This window comes from Nothobranchius furzeri, chromosome 2, assembly GCF_043380555.1.
Source record: "Nothobranchius furzeri strain GRZ-AD chromosome 2, NfurGRZ-RIMD1, whole genome shotgun sequence".
Classification (NCBI taxonomy): Eukaryota; Metazoa; Chordata; class Actinopteri; order Cyprinodontiformes; family Nothobranchiidae; genus Nothobranchius; species Nothobranchius furzeri.
In genome coordinates this window covers 70,458,809-70,481,465 of record NC_091742.1, presented here as the reverse complement: position 1 = coordinate 70,481,465, position 22,657 = coordinate 70,458,809, and the positions used below count along the sequence as shown (strand labels likewise).

Sequence of the window (22,657 nt, the reverse complement as noted above, 5' to 3'; positions counted from 1 at the left end):
ACCAGATCTAATATGTAACCTAGAAATAAGCTGTTGTTAATCCCATTAGATTAAAGATATAACATTTATTTAAAGGAATACATAACAAAAACCATGACTTTTGAAACAGATCCATAGTTTATTATCCATCCATCCTCTTTGTTTATCCGGAGTCGGGTCACGGAGGCAGCAGCCGGGCGTACACTGTGTGACTTTTTCACTTGTTGAGCCGATTTTCCACTCGTGCGAGAATCCACAAGATCGGGGTGAGTTTTGCGCCGAGCGGTCGTGTAGTGTACAGGGGGTTACGAGAGGCGATTAACACCACGTGACCAGCTGCTGATCAGCAATTGTGAGCTCACACGGACTTCTGGCGTGTTTAATATTTTGCTCGTCCCTCATGAGGGTATCGCACTGTTGAAGCGGCGCTGCGAGCAGCTGCGACCCAAAATGTATCAGAACCGCTCACGGCGCATGCGCAATCCTGCATCAACACCGCTCGCCCGCTATTTCCCTAATAACACACGTTGTTCGTTTTTGTTTCTACACGTTTTTTTACTCACAAAGATTTTCAAGAAAGCGTGCTTGTGGTGTTCATGTCAAATTAAACTGATCACAAAACACGGATTTACTTTCTTTATTTCGTTTTCCTCATCCAACCCCCATAAATCCCTGTGTGTCCTCCTGCAGCACTCCCAAAGGACAACAGGCAAGACAAAACAGTCTGACGTGTTGAGTAAAAACTGCTACTTTTAGCATATTTTTAGGTCCGACGTGTTGCTACCAGACGTGCAGTGTGAGCAGTCAGATCGCATCCGAGAACTGGGTCGTGCAGTGTGAGCACATGACTCGTGAGATCTGCCCTGCGAGGAAGTCGTACAGTTTGAGCTGAAACTGAGTGCTACGAGTGAAAAAGTCGCACAGTGTACGCCCGGCTTGAGTTGAGAGGTCCAGACTTCCCTCTCCTCAGTCACTTGGGCAAGCTATTCCAGGGGAATCCCAAGTCGTTCCGTGGCCAGGTGGGAGTCATAGTCCCTTCAACGTGTCCTGGGTCGCCCTTTAGGCCTCCTCCTGGTTGGACGTGCTCGGAAAACCTCACCAGGCAGGCGTCCAGGAGGCATCTTAATCAGATGCCTGAGCTACCTCAACTGGCTCCTCTCGATGTGGAGGAGCAGCGGATCTATTCCAAGCCTATCATTTGCTAAAAAATGTAGATTTATTCATTTTGGTTTACAGAAAGGAAGACCAAAAAGAATACACTGGCAGGCAAATGCAAGTGTTCAGTGAAGAATCAAAGCCAGTAACAGGAGCGACCCAGAAGTGGTTTGTTGTACCCATAAGACGTCACGGCATCTTTTTGTTTTTACTCTAATATTGGGTAAAGAAGGCTAGAGGCTAACATTGAGCTAACAGAGCTAACAGAGAATTAGAAGCAAATAGTCAGCTCTAAAAATGTCTCAAGCTACTTTCCCAGTTATTAACAACTCGATATTAGAGTGAAGTGTAATAATCTACTCATCGACTTTCTGTGTCGCTCATCATCTAAAATCTTCTGGTGCTGATCTGTAACCGGCAACATGAAACTTACAGAACAGCAGTGAGAAAATGACCAGTGTGTTTTGAAAAGAGGCTGCAGTAACCAAGTTTGACAACAGGATGTCATTTTTACTTCATTCCTACCTACCGCATCTTTAACTGTAGCAGCTCCAAAAGTTAAGCAGTTGTAGATGTGCAGTCACTGGTTATTTTCCCTGAGTTTAATTAAAATCCAACTAATGTTTCATGTGATACTTTGTTAACATATGCAATAAAACAACATAGTATAAAAAAATGTAGACAAGGTTCACTACCAAATTTAGTGTCAAAGCTTTGGGCAAATACTGTAGTACTCACAGTATGTGGTGGGATTGGCTCAGCTACGTCCACACCTACTTTTCTTTCCACATCTGTGAAATCGACTGATTTACAAATATGTTTGATGATCAAACGTGTTGAATATTCCTGAAAAATGATCAGAAAGGTCCCAGTGTCCTTCAGGGCTGACCAGAGCACTAACGCACCACACACTGTAGGATTATCTGGTAAGATTATATATAGAGCCATCATGGTAATTGGGGGCATCCTATAGATTGTCAGAATGAGGGAATCAGGTAAAAACTCTGCACAATTCAGACCTAAGCAGCAAGTCCTGTTCAGAAATCAATCCTGAGCTGCTGGCTGCAGTAGAGGGCAGAATGAGCAGTAGTGGTAGTGCTCTAAATTTAGTATCCTCTTTGCTTGTAAGCCAAATACCGATGACAACATACAAACTCACACCCACTCACTCAGTCAGTCAGTCACCCTTTGCCCACCCTCTCCACACCAGCTTCAGTATCAGGGAGTGCTAGCACCCACACAGATCACACTACTCCTCCTGACCCTTCTGCTTCTCACCTTTCCAATTTCCCACACCCAGAAGACAGGCACAACTTGAGGCAACCCCCTGAGGGGCCTTCAGGACAGGTAAGCATTACACAGGCCTCTCCACAGGTGTGCTGTCTGTTTCTAATGCAACACCCAGACTTTGAGTCAAGTGTGACCCTGACTACCACCCCAGTTGGTTTCCTGGTTGTCATAGCACTTCCTTTTAGATTCATGTCTGTTTAGATTATCAGAATCAAATTATATATGTTTTTATTCACTATAGAAGAATATAGCAATATATAAATATATTTTACCATGCTCGGTAAACCCCTCCTTTGTTCCATTTAAAGAACGCGTCTGGGTTTCAATGAGACATAGTGTGAACTGATTAGTGTGTGCAAACTTTCCACTCACATCTCACACGTTTGCCTTGACAGCGCCGTGTTCTCTATTTGTGTCCCATCAACCCACCACGGCATTTTTGAACATATTGATTCCTAGACCCCTGACACGGCTGGCTGCCACCTCTGAAGAGCATGTGCTTGGAGTTGAACAGCCCAAGGTTATTTAAAGGGATAGGCTAACTTTGCCCTTTTCAGCTCCCCAATAAATTCTGTCTGCTTCAGTGGCTCTCTGAGCGTGTGGTGGATGCTCGATGTTGGCCAATCGATGGCCAAAAGGCAGTCTCCTTGCTTTTGTCTCCCGTTATTTATCTCAACAGCTTGTACTGACGTTTGCTGTCTCAGGTGACTTTTTTCCTGTCAATTCCCAAAGGGCAGCCATGTCTCAGTTCTCCACCATGACAACCAGGGAGAGGAAAATACAGGCAGCAGCGATCTGCAGGGAAGTTCAAGGCTTGGAAGGTACTCAACAACAGCATCTTCTGTTTACCTCGTTGAATTTTTGTTTCTTTGATTTAGTTTTCTTGGCAGCTTCACCCCAAATTCCAAATTTTTCATTAATCATTTTCCTCTTTTAGATATAAAATCAGATTGTCGAGATCAAAACAATGGAATGGGTTAGGGTTGTGTAAATTTTAGCTGTTTTTTGAAGACACACCATACCCGAAAATACGCGTAATACTGCCACCACAGTGTTTTTTATGAAGGTGCTGTGGCAGCATGCCGATGCGGGAAATTTGCGGCATTTGTGCCACCTTGATTGGTAGTAACATTGCCGCAACACTGGACCTGTGAATGCATATTACACCTTGGCGCAACAGAGGGAGGTGTCATGATCATGTGAGGAGTACCGAGCTCCGGCCGCCAACTATATTGGAAATTAAAATAAACACGGGCACAAGTTTAGCTTTCGAACAGAATCAGCCTAGATGATAAACTGGAGCAATGCAAAGCTCCAGGAGCTTCTCCCCGTTAGCTCCGGGGCTAGATCAGCTGACGGTTCACAGGGACTGTGAGTGACAGACACAACTTAACAAGCATAGCCTCGATCACAATTAAAAGCAACTTTTGTCCAAGTTAAATGGATGTCCACGGCAGCACAGGGAATGTCCCCATACCCCGTAATCTTTTGTAAAAAGAACACGATTGCACCACATTACTGCCACGGTTTGATCACTTATAAACGATGTACGACTCCTCATGCCAGCTAGGCGTTGCGATAAATTAAAGAGGCTTTAGTCAGCATCCTACCCTTTGTAGATAACCATTATCACACTAAGTTTAGACAGTGATTGTTGGTAGACCATAGAAACTAATATTTAGAATATATTGCCATATTGTGCCTTTGAAGCCTAAGCCTGTAAACAGAATTTGAGGTGTAAAGTCCTGTCATCTCACCTGTATACCATTATGATGGTATTAGGCATCCGATAACTAAGTACGACCAAAAATATCAGAACTAAATGTGTAATTGAATTTACCCGAGGTGTATGTTTATTTTCTAGTTGGAACAAATTTCCATAGTTTACAGAGGGAAGTTGTTTTGTACAGCAGCCAACCACTAGAATGGACTTCATCTCCTTTAGGCTTCAATTTCTTATCTACAGAAAATGACGCCTTTTAGGCTTCTACAACCCCTGTACAACACAACCATTCACACACAGATTTACACGCTGGTGGTGATGAAAAAGAACCAAGTATTGCATGTTTTACGCTCATTTGTTTTCCAAATTTACTAGTAGCTTTAAAAGTAATAGAGGTGTGTGTTAATAACTGTGGAATAATTTATGGCAATAAAATGACTTTTTAAATTCAAATTTCATTTATAATGGTTGATGTTTATGAGACCTGGATTATTTCAAGATGGCAACAATCAACCCTGGTTTGCTCAGACTAGCCATTAGCCTACTAATCATATCATAGCTAATCTGATTTTCCAAGCTGAGGTTTATAAAGTGATCTAAAATAAGTTAGATATTAACGAGCCATCATCTAGCTATATAATTCAAATGTATTTGTTAGGTAAGGCAGTTTCTCTCTTTGCAGAACTCATGTAAACCAAAGATTCTTTCCAGTAAAACAGTTGCCAACCCTGCCCAGCCTGTATAAATAAGTAATCAAGAACTTGTATAGGACAAAGAAACCAATCCCTTTGTCGTTGTCCTTTGAAAATGCTATTTCAGGGTGAGAACAACTGTGTGACTCAAGCTATGGAGGGTCTGAAGGCCACTGACAGCTGACAGATATTCTGGCAAATTATGCATCTCCTGTTTGGATTTAGGCCAGTGACATCTCTGTGATCAGCATGTAGCATGAGGAGAAAACTACAAAACAAACAAGGGCCATGATGTGAAGATAATTTCTCATTCATCACACTGGCAGGAATGCCGCCTCAGCACTTCATGTAGATGGCTTTTTTATTCCTTGCAGTGCCGCTGACACATGTTTTATTTAGCATGGTTTGATTGTGAGATTGATTGGTTAGCTTGTGCTGAATACCCCTAAGTATTTTGTCTACGCTCCTGTTTCACAGATGTACAAATGGATCTTGGAAAGAAGATGAGTGTGCCTAAAGACATCATGCTGGAAGAGCTGTCCTTTGCCTCCAACAGGGGCTCCCGGCTCTTCAAAATGCGCCAAAGACGCTCAGAAAAATACACTTTTGAGAATATTCATAATGAAACCAACACGCAACTTAATGTAAGGGAAAAACATCATTTTTTCAATTGTAAATGAAAGAATTATCAAAGATATGCCACCAAAGACTAACAAGACCTGTCATTCTCTTCTCAGTCTCATGAAACATATGTATAGTTTTAAGTTAAGTGCTTCAAATCCTAAAATATAAAAGAACATTGAACCACTTTTACAGTTTAGTGTGCAAATCCTCCCCAAAGTAATCAGCCTTTTCCCAGACTGTTTAATCAAAACAAAGGCTTGCATGTAAAAGCAGTTGGTCTAACAAGTGCAGTTTAAGCTAGCTAGACTTCACTGGTTTAGGAGCTCAGTTTATGTAATGCAAGCTCGAAGTGAATATTTTTGTGTCATTTTGAAGTCTGTTTCTGTGAAATTGTTGTAAAATATTATTGAATTAGTTGCTGTAGAAAGCTTTTTTGAAGAAGTATGGATAACCCCATAAGGTAGGAGTGTCCAAACTTTTCAAGATTGGGACTAAATTTGTTGAGCTAAAAGGCCTCTGGGCCATAAAATAAGATAATTTTTATTTAAAAATGGAAACTTTTTATTTAGAAAATTGTAATATAAATCTTATTTTGTTCTTGAAATGACAATGATAATAGCATTGCTTGCTGGGCTAATGAAGCGCTAGCATAATTCTGGTGCGCCTGTTTGAGGGCAGTAGTCAGCTGGAGGAGAAAGTAGCTTCAGGTGACAGGAATTGGAGTCTCATTTCTTACAATTGGCCATCTCGTCTCTGACTTGCTAAAACAAAATTACTATACCACTGACCCTGTGTGCTTTCACACATTGATATTTTAGCTCTACAAACAACACAAGCCTGAAGGAATTCTTCCATATGGTGGGGTTGCTAATGCTAGAGGTTAGCTTCTACTAGTCGAGGCGTTATCTGCTGTTTCCTGGATGCTAAAACAACAGCAGCCTTCCCTGTTACGAGTCAAGATGGGTGAGTCCATGAATGTTATCAGAGGTAGATTGGGCCAATCTGGCATTCTGGTGGGCCGCTTACCCAAGTGAGCCACTTGCCCAGCTTCAGTCAATCAATCAAAGAAACTTTGTTAATCCCAGAGGGAAATTAGATGAGTCAGAAGGCGAAGCTCTCAATTTACCAATCGATCTATGTTCCTACCCTCACCTATGGTCATGAGCTTTGGGTAGTAACCGAAAGAACGAGATCGTGGATACAAGCGGCCGAAATGAGTTTTCTCCTCAGAGTGGCTGGGCTCTCCCTTAGAGATAGGGTGAGAATTTCGGTCATCCTGGAGGGGCTCGGAGTAGACCCGCTGCTCCTCCACATCGAGAGGAGCCAGTTGAGGTGGCTCGGGCAGCTGGTCAGGGTGCCTCCTGGACACCTCCCTGGTGAGGTTTTCCAGGCACGTCCAACCGGGAGGAGACCTAAAGGTAGATCCAGGACACATTGGAGAGACTATGTCTCTCACCTGGCCAGGTCTTGGGATTTGCCCGAAGGAGCTGGCCCAAGTGGCTGGGGAGAGGGAAGTCTGGGCCTCTCAACTTAGGCTACTGCCTCTGTGACCTGACTCCAGATGAGCGAATGAAAATGGATGGATGGGGTTATTCATTATTAGAACCACACATTGAGAGTTTTTTTTCTCCAAGCAGTCGTCTATTTTCCTCACTATACTGTCTCACAGTTTCATGACAGTCTAATTACTTACATGAAGATAAAGTGCTTTATGTGTTTACTTGACGTGAGCTACAGTTGTAGAGGAGCGCATAGTAAAAGCCCTCCAGTAACTCATAAGTAGCTTTATTAATGTCCCTTTGTGAATGTGCAGGCAACGTGCCAAGTCAGCCTTTCCCCCCTTAATCTCAACCTGTTCATATATGAGGCAATTTATATTCCAGTCCTCTGGAAGAAGAACTAGCTGAACTATACTGCTCTTTGTTATATCTGATTGAAAACAGCACTTGTTAAACATTCCTTTCCTTTTTGCCTGTTAGTTCTGAATATTTTACAGTCCGTAGATAAAATAATTGTTCTGCTCCAGCTTAGAAAAGCTTTTTTCCCCTTCAACTTTGAAGTAAGAAACACTCACAAATCTTCGTTTATTTATTGCTCAGGGCGATAGAAGGATTTTGTTTCAAGTTGTCAACATTTCCTGAGGAAGCGCCGAAGTAAATCATCATAAATATCCTTCAGAGGGATGAAAGCAGGGAGCATCAGCTTAAGTACATTTTGTCTGAGCCAAGAAAACAATGTGCACAATGCTGGCAGCGTCTCTGTTTTGTCAGAAAACAAGGAAATTTAAATGATTTTAACACTTTAACATGAAACATCAGGAAATAGAGGTCAGATGGCAGCAGGTTCATCGAGAAACCATTTTTTGTTGTTATTTTTGAAAAAGATTGGTCACTCTGAGTTTCACATGCAGGCTGAACATGAAAATAGTCTTCTGTCCCTATTTCCTGCATCAGCTTCTGAAAGAAAATAGAAAAACGCTCAGTTCAAAAAATCCTGACAGATCTATGTCACACTGTCACTTAACATTCATGGACTCACCAATCTTGACTCTCAACAGAGACTGTTGTTGGTTTAGCGTCCAGGAAACAGCAGAAAAAGTCTGCTAGTAGAAGCTAACCGTTAGCGTTAGGAACTTCACAATGTGGCAGAGCTCCTCCTGACTTGTTATTTGTGGTGATTAAAACATCAATGTTGCAAAGAGTCACTGGTATATAAGAGGCGAGATGTCCGAATATCAGCATATTTTGAGACTCCATTGCCTGTCGTCTGAAACGACTTTCTTCAGCTTACATCTATGTCCTCAGACACAGGCACACCAGAACTTTTTTTCCCACTGAACAACATAAAATGCATTCTTTCCTTCTAAAGGCCACTGAAAACATTTTTTTTTCATGCCTCGTAACAACTATCTAACATAGAATAGCTTGGACTATAGTATAACTTGGCTCAGACTGAAACCAACTATTGGACCATCCGGTTGTCGGTCTCGCCGAACTACTGGGTACTCCATTCATTACACACTCATATATTTAACAACAGAACACCACTGCTGTGAGAGGTTCTCCACTCAATAATGTCAGAGGGAGAAACAGTCGGCTGCTACCACTTCAACTTTAGGACAAACTACCAGAGTCCCAAAAAGAAATACATAATTTGAAGTCACGGCCAAAAGATGTTTGGACAAAGGAAAAGGCAACTGGTGTTTAGCTCGCTCTTTTTTCCTCTGGCAATGTCGGTTTCTGGTTCAGGTAGAAGTGTCTCATGGAAGATATCCGAGGCGAGGGGTAAGTGTTCCGTGACCATGTTTGCGTTCAAAACCTAGCTTGTTCTGTAGAGTCGCTATAACACCTTTAACTTTGGTTCATGCTCTAAAAATAGCTCAAAATGCTGTCTGTGCATCTGCTAATAAATAGATGTTCCATTTTTATAATTAGTCCTCTGCACCTATGAGACTTCCTCCTCAAGTTTCACAGCTGTCATAAAATAAATAATTTTGACTTTTGGATAACTGCTCCCTTATTTGTCAATGCTTTTAAAATTTAAAATAAAATCACATTTCACTCAACAAAACAGGTTTTAACCACCTTTGTTATCATAAAATAAAAACGTTTTTGCAACCTTGTATTTTAAACTATCTTATCTTATCTTTAACTTATCTACCATCTTCAGCCTTTTACTACCTAGCACTGTAAAATTAAGTTCCAATGTCTTACTGAAGTATGCAATGAAATAAACAGGAAAAACTAGAAAACACTGAGAAAATATGTGGATTTTTGAATAAAATGTTAGATATTATTATTACTATATTAATATTATATTATTAGCTAAACTTGTATTTCTTCAACTTAATAAATATTAGGAAAGTACATTTTTGGAAGAGGAAAGTCAAAATGTTAACCAATCTTGACATTAATGTTATTTTTAATTATTTTCCTAGTTTTAATATTAAAATATATGTATTCATCATATGCTATTATAATTATATACTTTATAATGTTTTTTATGTTGAACAGAATTTTTTTTCATGGCTTTATAGTACTTTAGTCAACACTGATTGTTTTAAAATAGTATTAAAAATAAATGGCATTTCTGTGTGTGGGCTACAGTTTTTAATTACTTTTCAGTGTTTATTCAGCTGCCTAACATTGTAAAAACAGTGGAATTAAAGCTACAGCGGAGGCAACTAAGCCAAAGGTGGAGAAGATAATTCTCTCACTCCTCTCTGTGAAGAAGAAAGAACAAGACACATAATTAACTGCAGGTTCGGTCTGCAGTCACGCATCCCAGAAAGCTGTCAAAACATGTTTAAATGATCTTTAAATCAGATTTTATTCTAGTTAGTTGCTCAAATAAAAAAAAAACATCAACTTTATACAATTAGTTTTTTTAAAGAGTCAAGAAACTTAAATTGTCATTATGTAACTTTTGATTTTGCAGCAACCACAAGGTGTATGAATCTGAAATACTCACATAAAAGCCCTCTACAGCCTCTGTATGAGTGAAAACATAAATCTATATAACAAAAAAGAAATAAAAATAAACTAACCAAAAATAAATCACACTAATCTAAAATAGCTCTTTCTGTATTGGTTTGTTCACAGCTTACATGACACGCTACCTTGCACTTTAATTCGTAGGTTGTCTTTTAATTATTTATTTTAATGAGGAGAGTCACCAAAAGATCTGCTGGAACGTAATGTAGTAGTAAATGGTGAATTAATTATTTTGAGTAAAGTAAAAGGAATAAAATTAAATAAAATAATTTTAGCATATTTTTCATTTTATAAAAAAAATGTCTCCCAATACTTTCGAATTGGACTAGCCGTTAGCTTGTCGATCTGGTCAGAGTTATTTTTCTAAATTAGACAAGACCATCTTTGCTCATACATTTTCTGAAGAACCCCATTTGAAATGATTTGAGCTACCCTAATGAGTTTCAGTCAACATGAAATACCGTAGGGTTTTCTCTCGAGCTCAACTGACTTCTTTGATCCTTCTTTCAGAACAGAATGGTTTCCGAGAATGCGAATGCCACAGGCTGCAACAACAGTGACAACAACTTGGGTGTTGACCAGCTACCTAATGTGACATCTAACTCACCAGATACAAAAATGGTGCCAGATCCAGACAGCATCGCCCCGGGTGAGTAACAATGGTACAGTATGCTTTAATGAGTTCCAAAGACCCGTGAAACCATTAAGTGGGGATGCTCGGAAGCCTGTGGTCAGCTCTTTTTCCATTCAAGGACTCATTTTAATTTAATTTATTGCTTAATGTTATGTCACTCTAATAAAATGTAGGTTGTACTTCATACAGAAAAACCAAGGGGCTGTAGTACAAAGTACAGGGTGTACCCTTCCATGTTTTGATAAGGATTCAACGGTTGTACAATTGTACTGACACAGGCTTTGATCACATTGAAAAACCTTTTTTCCTTGCGTAGAATATGCTGGCCTCAGGCTAAACACGGTTCTGTTTTTTTTTATTTCTCCTCTTGTCCTTCCTGTCTTCATCCCACACTTGTTTTAAGCCTCTACATTTACCATTCTTCCACATTTCTCTCCCCCACCAGCTCCTCCTTGTTCTAATCATGTAGAAAAATTGTGGAGTTTTAGCCCACAGGATGTGTTTCCTGTTTGCCTCTTGTGCCACTGATACCATCTACTTTGCAATCACATCCTCCCTCATGTCTAGGCTTTAGACGAGTTGACAGAAAACCCAGTACTGGTTTAGGGATAAGTACGGGGGTTATTTCTGGACCAGACACCACTCTGCTGTAGCTGAATGAAGTCACTCCAGCTGTAGTGGAAATTAGGCCAAAGTGCATTTGGTATCAAATGGTAAAAAACCTTAAAATAGCATCTTGGTCCTCACTAGGGTGTGTGTTTCGTGTTCTTGGGCTGCTGGAAGCATTTTACAGCCAGGTTTCGGTGATACACAAAAATTCAACTTATATCATTTTAAACTAGCTTCTCGCAAGACCGTTTGAAGTGCCAGCAAAGTTTTTTTGGAGCAGATTAAAATCAAGCACGTCTTTAGTTTCACGGTTTAGAAATGTTTATCTTTTCCCTAAAACTCGGCCTTTCATCTCCACATGGATCTGGGTGGGCAACATACCTCTCCCACCCCAAACCAAACCAAGATTCCCAACTGCAACAATACAATGTCCAGTGTTATGTTCTAGATTCCCCCCCAAAATCAGTAAACTTCCCCTTGGGCTCTGTTTGGTCCCTCCAGCTTCCTCCTTGGCTGAAAACATAAACTCAGGAAGGGTGGGGTAAGGGTGGGGGTGGGGGGCTGTTCATTGTGAGAGGTAGGGACATGACACCATGACCACGTTATGTAATGCCTGTGCTTGTGAGCAGCCCCCCTCTGAGAGGAGTTTGAGGGATAGTCTTTTGGATTGGCCTCTTGCATCAACCTACATGAACTCTGTTGGGGGGGGGGGTAGATGGATATAGCTAGGCCTACACATACAAACATAGAAACAAGGGAAGCTGTCCCTTTGTCCAATTTTTTGTACCCATTAAACCTTTTGTAGTAAGCACTATGTACAAGTAATACCATAACTGTTCTATATAAGTCTTTGAAGAGCCTAAGTATGGAAAAACAAAGATTAGTTCCGCCCATATTGATGAGCTAACTGCAAGTCACAACATCTTTTCATCTTTAACGACTCCAATTAAAAAACTGCCAACTCAGTCAATCAACATAATGATTTATAAACCTTTGCAGGGATGTACATTTTGTATCGTTTAAGTTACATATAATGTTAAGGATGATTTCTAATGGTTTAACAATGTCAAAGTTACTTCGATTTAATTTCATTTACATTTTTATTTGATTGGGACAAAACATGTTAATGAACAAAACTAGATATACAGGTTTGTAAACATGCCGGATTATAACCAAATTTCCATCTGTTGTCCCATGGAGACGGAACATACAGGGTTCAAATTTCATAAGGAACATAAATGGTTACAATTTCATAGCAAAAGTAAAATGCACATTTAAGGTTTCTAATTTACATTAAATATTTACACAAAGTCTGTTAAGGCTGTTATAATGAATACCATACCTTACCCCATTTATTTATAGAGCACATTTAAAAACAGCATGTCAGCTGACCAAAGTGCTTGAACACAGAAAGAGGGCAATGCAAGAAGAGACGAAAGAGCAGTAACACCAATGTTAAAATGTCAAAGAATGCATAACAGCCGGATAAAACATAAAATCAAGAATGCAACCCAAATTGCAAAAACATTGAAAAAAATTGGCTGCAATAACAAGATAAAAACAACAGAATACGTGCAAAACAGTGATACAACAGTCAAAGGAAATAAATACTGGCATAGTGTTGCGCGAATTTTGCGGCATTCGTTCCGCCTCGCTTAGTAGTAATATTGCTGTAATGATCTGTCTTATAAACGACTACTGCACCATGGTGCAACAGAGAGAGGTGTCATGATGATGTGGGGAGTAAATGCTAAGCTCCGGCCGGCAAATTTATTGAAAACGAAAGTAAACACGATCCGTAAGTTTTGCTTTTCGAACAAAATCAGCTGAGGCGGCAAACTGGAGCGCCACAGCACTCCATGAGTGTCTCTCTGTTATAGCTGAAGTTCTGATCATCAGAGACTACACAGGGACTATGGAGGACAGACATATTTAGGAGCAGTTTGTCAAAAAGACGTGACGACCGTGGCTTCAATCGCAATAAAAAGCAAATTATGCCCAAGATAAACTGAAGTCCGCAGCATCACGGAGACTGCCCCCATACCCCCTTTATGCCGCCGTTGCCTAATCTTTTATAAAAAGGACAGGATTGCACCACATTACTGCCACGGTCTGATCACTTATAAATGACCTAGGGGTCCCTGGCTCGGCCATGGCGTTGTGGCAAATTGACGGCATTGTTTTGTAAAAACGGCTATTGAGTGATAATTTTAGAGTGAAGAAAAGAGTCTAAAGCCCAGATCACACTGTGCGATAAATATTTTCTTGAGCCAATATGTGCTAAAATGACCCCTTACAGGGTTAAGGAAAGGCCACCTAGCCCCTATTGCCCCCTGAGGCCAGAAAATCACACTTGCAACTTCACAATCTCCAGTCCGGGCTGTTGGACTTGAAAAAATTGAGCAGATCTACCTGATGCTGCTGTCTGGCTTCAGCATATTTCCTGCATGCTTTAGATCATGAACACAGCTGAATTGTTTAATTTAGTGATGGATCACTCCTGTAGACACAGGAATTCTGGTAGACATTTCAGCTGTTAAAAATAGATGAATACACAGCGAGGAGATGGGTTTTGGTTTCGCTTCTACAAACAGATACTAGAGGGTGCTAAAAGCAAGCCAAAACTGCCCAGTATCCTTTTACAAAAATATAAGCTGGTTTGTACTTTATAATCCACATTTTAAACATAAATTGAATTTTTGACGACGGCCAGCAAAAAGCTCTAGCGTTGTTTAAAGTGGTCAGTAAAGTGGTCATTTTTTTAAAACATATCCTAAAAATGTATGGGGCATCACTTCTGAGCTCTTGTAGGTCACAGAACCTTTAATATCTGACCAGTGAATGATGGATTGTCTTCTTTAATTTGAAGCTAATCTGACTACACAAATAGAAAACATTTGTAGTATTTTAGTAGTCTGAGTTTGTTTGTTTGGTTTTGTTTGTAATCACTTATCCTCTTGGACTGGCCATTGGCTTGTCAACACTGTCAGAGCTAATTTACTTTATTCAAAGGGCTACCTATAACACGTGGAAACAGTTCATAACCTTTCCACAGATTCTACTTCAGAAAAAGGATCTATTGAATGATTAGTTAAAAGACCAGTGATGGGTTGTGCTCATCCTAATTGTATAAACATAGAATACATTCAGCATTATTGTAGTAACAAAAAAACACATTCACCTTAAAAAAATCATCAATTGACATAGACTGTTATTTTAGCTGAGAAAATGGTCCGCTCTGCCCACCACTGTACATATTGGTATGAATATTAACACAAAGAAATTGAAAATGCTCTAAAGCTGACATAGAGATAAGGTTAAATTTGGGTTGTGCTGTATCATTAATAGGATATGGTGGTCCTTTGAAAGACATCCCTCCTGAGAAGTTCAACAGTACAGCTGTACCAAAGTCATATCACTCACCCTGGGAACAGGCCATCATCAATGACCCAGCTCTGGCTGACACACTTATCCCCCACATGCCTGATCTGGAGCCTCGGACAAACCTATCAGGGTACAAAAGCTTCAACAGGTAGGACCCACACAGGTGTATCAATAACATAGCACTGTTCATAAGAATCCAAGACATTTGAACTGAATTATTAATAATAATGGTTCAAAGTTGGTGATAAAACACAGCGGAAATCACATGTTTTTGGTTTATTCCACTGTGGATGTTGTCACTAACAGGAACCAGAATTACAAGAACAGAAAATTTTAGACACCCCCCCCCCCCCCTTTTTTTTTAAAACACTTATGTTTGCGTGTGTCTTAAATTTGAGACTTTGCATTTTAGACTTCATACCATCGACATACATACTGTGGACAAATAATGTTCATTGGCTCGCACCATAACGATTTTATGAAAAATGTGAGGTCCCCACCACCACCATTTTGGCTGTGTCACACATTTTATCACACCCAGACTAGCTAACTTGGCTTACCCAATAAGCTAAGAAGGGGCTCCGGGGTAGCTGACCCCACTTGGCTTCAGTGCGAGGCTGTAGTCATGCTAGTCGCCCTGGCCCCTTATGTGAGGTCATGCCCTGCCTTGGTCAGAGATCAGCGGCAGACTAACTACATGCTAACTCAAGCTAATGGAGGTTTTACAAGTGCTTTTAGCGAGAGAAACGCGGTAAAGCAACTTCAAAATCTCCCTCAGACCAAACCAATAGATCACTGTGATTGACAAGACAAGACTGTTCTGGCCTACTGAGGCTCAAATGGAACGTGGCTAGACCGAACTGCAAAGCAAAATCATTTTGCTTTTACTACAGTCCATCTACAGGTGCTGGCCAGTAAATTAGAATATCATCAAAAGGTTGAAAATATTTCAGTAATTCCATTCAAAACGTGAAACTTGTACATTATATTCATGCAATGCACACAGACCAATGTATTTCCAATGTTCATTACATTTAAATTTGATATTCATAAGTGACAACTAATGAAAACTCCAAATTTGGTATCTCAAAAAATTAGAATATTCTGAAAAGGCTGAATATAGAAGACACCTGCTGCCACTCTAATCAGCTGATTTACTCAAAACACCTGCAAAGGCCTTTAAAAGGTCCCTCAGTCTTGTTTTGAAGGCACCACAATCATGGGGAAGACTTCTGACTTAACAGCTGTCCAAAAGACAATCATTGACACCTTGCACAAGGAGGGCAAGACACAAAAGGTGATTGCTAAAGAAGCTGGCTGTTCGCAGAGCTCTGTGTCCAAGCACATTAACAGACAGGCGAAGGGACGGAAAAAATGTGGTAGAAAAAAGTGTACAAGCTCTAGGGATAACCGCACCCTGCAGAGAATTGTGACGACAAACCCATTCAAAAATGTGGGGGAGATCCACAAAGAGTGGACTGCAGCTGGAGTCAGCGCTTCAAGAATCACCACGAGGAGACTCATGAAAGACATGGGATTCAGGTGTCGCATTCCGTGTGTCAAGCCACTCTTGAACAAGAAACAGCGCAAGAAGCGTCTCGCCTGGGCCAAGGACAAAAAGGACTGGACTGATGCTGAGTGGTCCAAAGTTATGTTTTCTGATGAAAGCAAGTTCTGCATTTCCTTTGGAAATCAAGGACCCAGAGTCTGGAGGAAGAGCGGAGAAGCACAGAATCCACGTTGCATGAGGTCCAGTGTAAAGTTTCCACCGTCAGTGATGGTGTGGGGTGCCATGTCATCTGCCGGTGTTGGCCCACTCTGTTTCCTGAGGTCCAGGGTCAATGCAGCCGTCTACCAGGAAGTTTTAGAGCACTTCATGCTTCCTGCTGCTGACCAACTTTATGGGGATGCAGACTTCACCTTTCAACAGGACTTGGCACCTGCACACAGTGCCAAAACCACCAGCACCTGGTTCAAGGACCATGGTATCCCTGTCCTTGATTGGCCAGCAAACTCGCCTGACCTTAACCCCATAGAAAATCTATGGGGTATTGTGAAGCGGAGGATGCAATACGCTAGACCCAACAATGCAGAGGAGCTGAAGACGACTATCAGAGCAACCTGGGCTCTCATAACACCTGAGCAGTGCCACAGACTGATCGAGTCCATGCCACGCCGCATTACTGCAGTTATTGAGGCAAAAGGAGCCCCGACTAAGTATTGAGTGCTATACATGCACATTCTTTTCATGTTCATTCTTTTCAGTTGGCCAACATTAGAGAAACAAACATTTTTTCATTGGCCTTTAGAATATTCTAATTTTCTGAGATACCAGATTTGATGTTTTCATTGGTTGTCACCTATAAATATCAAAATTAAACGTAATAAACATCGGAAATACATTGGTCTGTGTGCATTGCATGAATATAATGTACAAGTTTCACGTTTTGAATGGAATTACTGAAATATTTTCAACCTTTTGATGATATTCTAATTTACTGGCCAGCACCTGTAGATGCCAACACTAAGTTTTTGACACTTCTGAACAAAACTGAGAAGAATTTAAGATGGCTTGTACACAAATACAACTACAACTACTCTGACAATTTCCAAAGTATATTTGATTAGGCAATATTTCAAATGTTTTCAAATTTAGAATGCTTGCAAAGGTTGTAGGGCATTGTAGAAAGTCTTTGCCACTTGCAATTTGTTGCCAGCAAGTTCTAGCTTAAGCACTCATACAATCTAATGGTTTGATTGGTGGTAAAAAAAAAAAAAAAAAAAGGTCTAAGAATTCAGAAACCAGAATGAACCATTATTTGTTGGGGTTGATCTAATGACCAAATCAGAAATCAGATGAGCCAAAATACTCATCGGTTTGAGATCTAAAAGTGTATTTGATGCAATGAATTCACTATTGTATGCCTCCTTTTTGGGCCACAGGTTTACAGTAAATTAGCTCATGTCACATTTTGGTCAAATCTTGACATTAACTTTATGCGTGATCTCACAACACCACAAGGTTTTGTACAAACTATTAGCACTCAGACTATGTGTTGTGCAAGACTCTTAACTACTACCCAATTGAGATGACAGGGTTCACTTTAAGAGTTGTAATCGGCATTTTAAGCTAAGATCTTACACAATCAATATGTTGTGAATGACTCTCAACTAGAACATAAGGTTCAGCTCATTATCTGTAAAACTGTCAGAGTTATTATCAATCTTAAGTTGGTTAAGTTCAGTTGACTGTGGTGGATATTTTGAATTGGGTTGATTTTAAATGGTAATTGCTTGTAAATGTTTATACAATAATTACGTTCTGAAAGTTGATTCAAAGTGTTTCATAAGATTATTTGCTAACAGACAAAAATGTGCACTAAGACTCTGGCAAAAACATTATCCCCTGTCTTCCATCATTTGTCAGAAGGAGGTGAATACTTTTTCATCAGTCTCGGACAGAGGTGGGCAATTCTCGTCCTCGAGGGCCGCTGTTTAGCAGGTTTTAGTTGTTTCTCTGCTTAAACACACCTGGTTTGAATCTGCTGGTGATTAACAGGCTGCTGTAGAGCCTGATGAGCTGCTGAACAGGTGATTCATGCAGAAATCAGGTGTGTTGGAGCAGGTGAACAAATAAAATCTGCTGGATAGCAGCCCTCGAGGACCAGGATTGCCCACCCCTGGTCTAGAATCGTTTGTAAGAAGGGCAGGGTGAAGAGAAGCAAAAGTAGCTGGTTGCAATATACAACTTCACCACTAGATGGCCATGCAATGCCACATGGCTTCTTTTTCTTCAACATTTTTTTACACAACTAGCATGCTAGTTATCAAAAGCTAAACTCATTAAGATTACATGTGCATAAAGGTTATTAGCTGATATTCTATTGTTTTTTATTGAAGACACCTGCAACTGTAACCTGCATGTCATGTAATTTCATGACTAGAGGAGCTTTCAGTTCTAATTAATCAGGTGGGCAAACAAACACAGCCTTTTCTCTAACTGCTAGCATCTCTATCTTTAAGTGATTAAATCGTCCAGAACACCTCCAGGTCAAATCTCGACTTTAATTAGTTGCATCACTTCAAATGTCACTTCACTTTCTCTCATTAGCACATGGCAGCCGTTAACTATGTCACTCTGTCACCTTCAGGGTGGCAACACCTTTTGGTGGTTTCAGCAAAGCACCAAGACCCGCGCCTATCACGCCTCTCCAGGTGGAAACGCTCCCCGAGGTCCCGATCCAGGAGGAGTGTGCTGTAAATCGACCCTCGTTCAACAGAGCGGCCCTGGGGTGGGTTTCATCGTGTGGCCCGGTCACAAATGTTTCCCTCAAGCCCGCACTCTTCCCTGAGTCAGAAGACCTCTGAACCCATGAAGAAGTCACACAGGGATGGTGCTGGGATGAGGTTGTGGGTGACATTTCTTTCAGAGCACAGTGAGTGTTAGGTTCAGTTAGGCATTGCAGGAAAACAAATATAACCCTGTACAGTATAAACAAATATTTCTTCTTGAATATAAAAATAATGTACTCAAGTGTGTTTGACCTTGCAGTAGCAAAGTTTGTGCCTAATAAATTGGTGCAGAACAAAAACAAACTTGTGTTTATTTTTTTCGTTATGTTAAGCCCCATTAAAATGTGAACACGTGCTCATGTGAACAGTTTCATCACCTTGTTTGCAAGACCGAGCTGCCCTGGTGGCTCACTTGAGTGTGTTATCCGTTTGCTTTTCCTTGCAAACTTACTGCACATTATTTTTGTCTTGGAGGTCAAAGATACACGTGAGCCACTGCTGAAGCCTCAAGGTTTAACTGCTTGACAAATCCAATCTGCTTCCCTGACATTCACATCTTGACTGATGTGTCTTTCACCTTTCAGCTGCGCCCAAGCACAGGGTTCATGAGAGATCAGCTCCATTAGCTGTGCCTTTCTGTTTGCAATTCTACCTTTTTTATAGCAGAACTGAATCATGCAAACAAGCTTGTGTAAAGGTACGAATGTAGCTTAGAAAGGCTTGGATTTAAAAGTTATGCTTTTGTTTAATTGTGAGTACACAGTAAACTGGGATTCAGCTATAATAATTAAGTTTGTTTGGTATTCTTTGCAGACACCTTGAATTAGGAATGGGTTCTTTTTCCAAGGCCTTTGTCTCTAACCCAAGGGACTCTGGTTTCACTGCACATGTACCTTTTTGCAGACTTATCTAAATCTTATCAGGCATCGCCCAATCTCTGTAATCCTCTTCCCATCCATTTCTCTGTGCTCCCTGCCCATCTGCCCACCATGGGTTCTTGGGCACTCTGCTGCTCACTTCTTGAAATCTCTACTGACATCTGAACGACTTACTCTCTTCCATTCTTTGTCACGACTCAGAACCCATATTTAAAAAAAACTGCTTTCTCTTTATAACTCTGTTAGCCATTCTTTATAGTTCTATTAATTAGATGCTTTGCTCATTGTTATTACCTGATTTGTTGCTGTAATTTAATTTTGTTTTTATTGTAGGGGTGACCTAGAGTGGCATGAAAGACATCCATAAATAAAATGTATTATTATTTTACATCCTGCCTTGTATGAATTTTTCAGGCTGCTTCTGCTGCTGGTGTGAGGGAGATGTTCTTGGTCCACTTTGGTCCCCTTAGTACCACCTGTGCCTGGTTTAAACACCATAGCCTACCTGAGGATTGTTGCTGACCATATTCATTCCTTTATGACCACAGTTGACCCATTTACTCATGGATATGGATATCCAACAGAATAAAGCACCATTTCACAAAGCTTAGATCATCTCTAACTAGTTTCTAGAACACAACAATGAGTTCACTGTACTCCATCAGCCCCCACATTCCCCAGATCTCAACCTTTGAGATGTGATGGAATGGGAGAGTCACATCATGGATGTAGCTGTGTGATGCTGTCATGTCGATATGGACCAGAACCTCTAAGGGATGTTTCTTAAACCATGTTGAATCTATGTTGGATCAAGGCAATTCTGATGGCAAATGCAGGTCCAAGCTACTAGAAAGGTGTACATGATAAAGTAAGCATACCACTTTGGCAAACATAGGCTAATGAGATGCTACAGTATTGTTTGAAGCCTATATACACATTCTGTGGCATTGTTGTCCGGATTTGTGATTTTTTTTTATTTCTGCGTCTGTTCAGAACAACGATGGCCAGGGGAAAATCATTTGTTACTGAGTCTTGTAGTTTTAGCGTCCAGTGAGCTGTAACACAATTTGGAAAGGTGGTGTGAACATGGTGGATCCTGAAGGAAGAAGATGTCTTCTGGCATTACTTGTCCATTAACTCACCGTAGAAGAGTCCAGAAGTCTTGGATGGAAGGTATGTTGGCACAAGTCCCTACCCTCTTAAAGGTCCTCTGCAGTCTGTTTCTGCCCATGTTTGGTTGCTGAGACAAGCCTGAAGAGAGAGACTAGCAGGGACAAACTGATTTATAGCCAAGTTAAAGTTTACCAGCGGCTGATTGACCTGCTCAAAGAAAGTCCATCATCTGTAGGACATTCTTGATGACTGCATCAGTTACCCCGAACTTAAATGAGTCCACAATAGTGAGGCTGACTTGGGACAAATCTATGAAGATCATTGCTAAATCTATAGTTTTTAGTCTTAAGCTAAATATTCTTTTGACCACACCAGCAGACCAGCTACCACTCTTCTTGATGCTGACTCGTCACTTCTTGGGTTAGGAGGCTGATCATTGTGTCTTCTGTAAACTTGAGGAGTACGGCAAGCGGATCCCTCAATTGGCAGTTATTGGGTGAATAAATAAAACCTTTCATGACTTAGAGACAAATGTTTTGTAATGTTCTTAGCGTTAAAACCTCACTTTTCCCTTTTATATTAACAGTATGGGGAAAAATAAAGGTAAAGGTATAATATCAGAATTTCTTGTTGCTACTTTTCACCCAGTTTGCAACTATTAGTATAATTTAACACAAAAATCCTCTTAGAAAAGAAATACATGGTCCAAAAGTTTTAAAACCCTTTTTATGTTCTTATTCCACACGAATAAACCCTGGCTATCTAAAAGCTTGAGTCAAATCTACTTATTTGACCTAAAGCCAAAGCCTTGATATCTGGTGCATTAATTTGTACAAGTTAAGAGTAGATTTGTTGCTAGTATACTACATAAAAGTGTAATGGTACGCCAAATACATAGATAAAACAGATGAAAATACACAAACAGAAAAGGCCTCGCATTAGGCTAAAGCTTTGAATCACTTTGAGAAGGTATTATTTGCACTCGTTATCTGTATAAAATACACCTGTCCACACATTCAAAGAGTCAGACTCCAACCTCCACTATGGGCAAGACCAAATAGCCATCTAATCTTCCTCGACCTGGGGCTCCATGCAAGATCTTATCAAGGGGTACAAATGGTCTTGAGAGCAGTGAGGAATTAGCCCAAAACTACAATGGGGTAAATGGTCAATGACTTTAAGACAGCTAGGACCACATTAACAAAGGTTTCTATAGTAACAGGCTACACCCATTTTTACAAAACAATGCCGTCAATTTGCAGCAACGCCATGGCGGCATCAGGGACCCTTAGGTCATTTATAAGTTGTCAGACCGTGGCGGTAATGTGGTGCAATCGTGTCCTTTTTATAAAAGATTAAAAGATGGTGGCATAAAGGGGGTATGGGGGTGGGCGCTGCTGTGGACTTCCGTTTATCTTGGACATAACTTTCTTTTTATTGCAATTAAAGCCGCGATTGTTACGTTTTTTTTAACACGCCGCTCCTAAAGGAGTCTCCTCCAGAGTCCATGTGGCGCTCCAGTTTGCTGTCTCAGCTGATTTTGTTCAAAAAGTAGAACTTATTGCTTGTGTTTACTTTCATTTTCAATATATTTGCTTGGCATTAACTCCCCACGTCATCATGACACCTCCCTCTGTTGTGCCATGGCGGAATGACGGTGTAACAAATGCCGCAACATTCGCGCAGCGGCGCATTAATAAGACACACCGCTGCGGTAATATTACGCCAATTTGCCGGCATACTGTGTCTTGTAAAGAGGGCTAGACTAGTCTTGGGCTAAAACTCTACAG

At 40.5% G+C, this 22,657-nt stretch overlaps 1 protein-coding gene across 2 annotated transcripts; it reads left to right on the top strand.

Annotated features, from left to right (window-relative positions):
• The first annotated feature begins 2,319 nt into the window (after window positions 1-2,319).
• On the top strand, window positions 2,320-19,182 carry LOC107377451 (myozenin-2). Of its 2 annotated transcripts, none has more exons than XM_015947025.3 (6): window positions 2,320-2,481; window positions 3,157-3,245; window positions 5,317-5,483; window positions 10,467-10,605; window positions 14,548-14,731; window positions 18,735-19,182. In XM_015947025.3, exons 2-6 carry the CDS (start codon window positions 3,164-3,166, stop codon window positions 18,949-18,951), a joined length of 789 nt encoding a protein of 262 aa, XP_015802511.3. In that variant the 5' UTR covers window positions 2,320-2,481; window positions 3,157-3,163; the 3' UTR covers window positions 18,952-19,182. The 2 variants fall into 2 exon arrangements, with proteins under 2 accessions (XP_015802511.3, XP_015802512.3); XM_015947026.3 differs by having other exon boundaries at window positions 2,329-2,481; window positions 3,162-3,245.
• The last annotated feature ends 3,475 nt before the right edge of the window (window positions 19,183-22,657 follow it).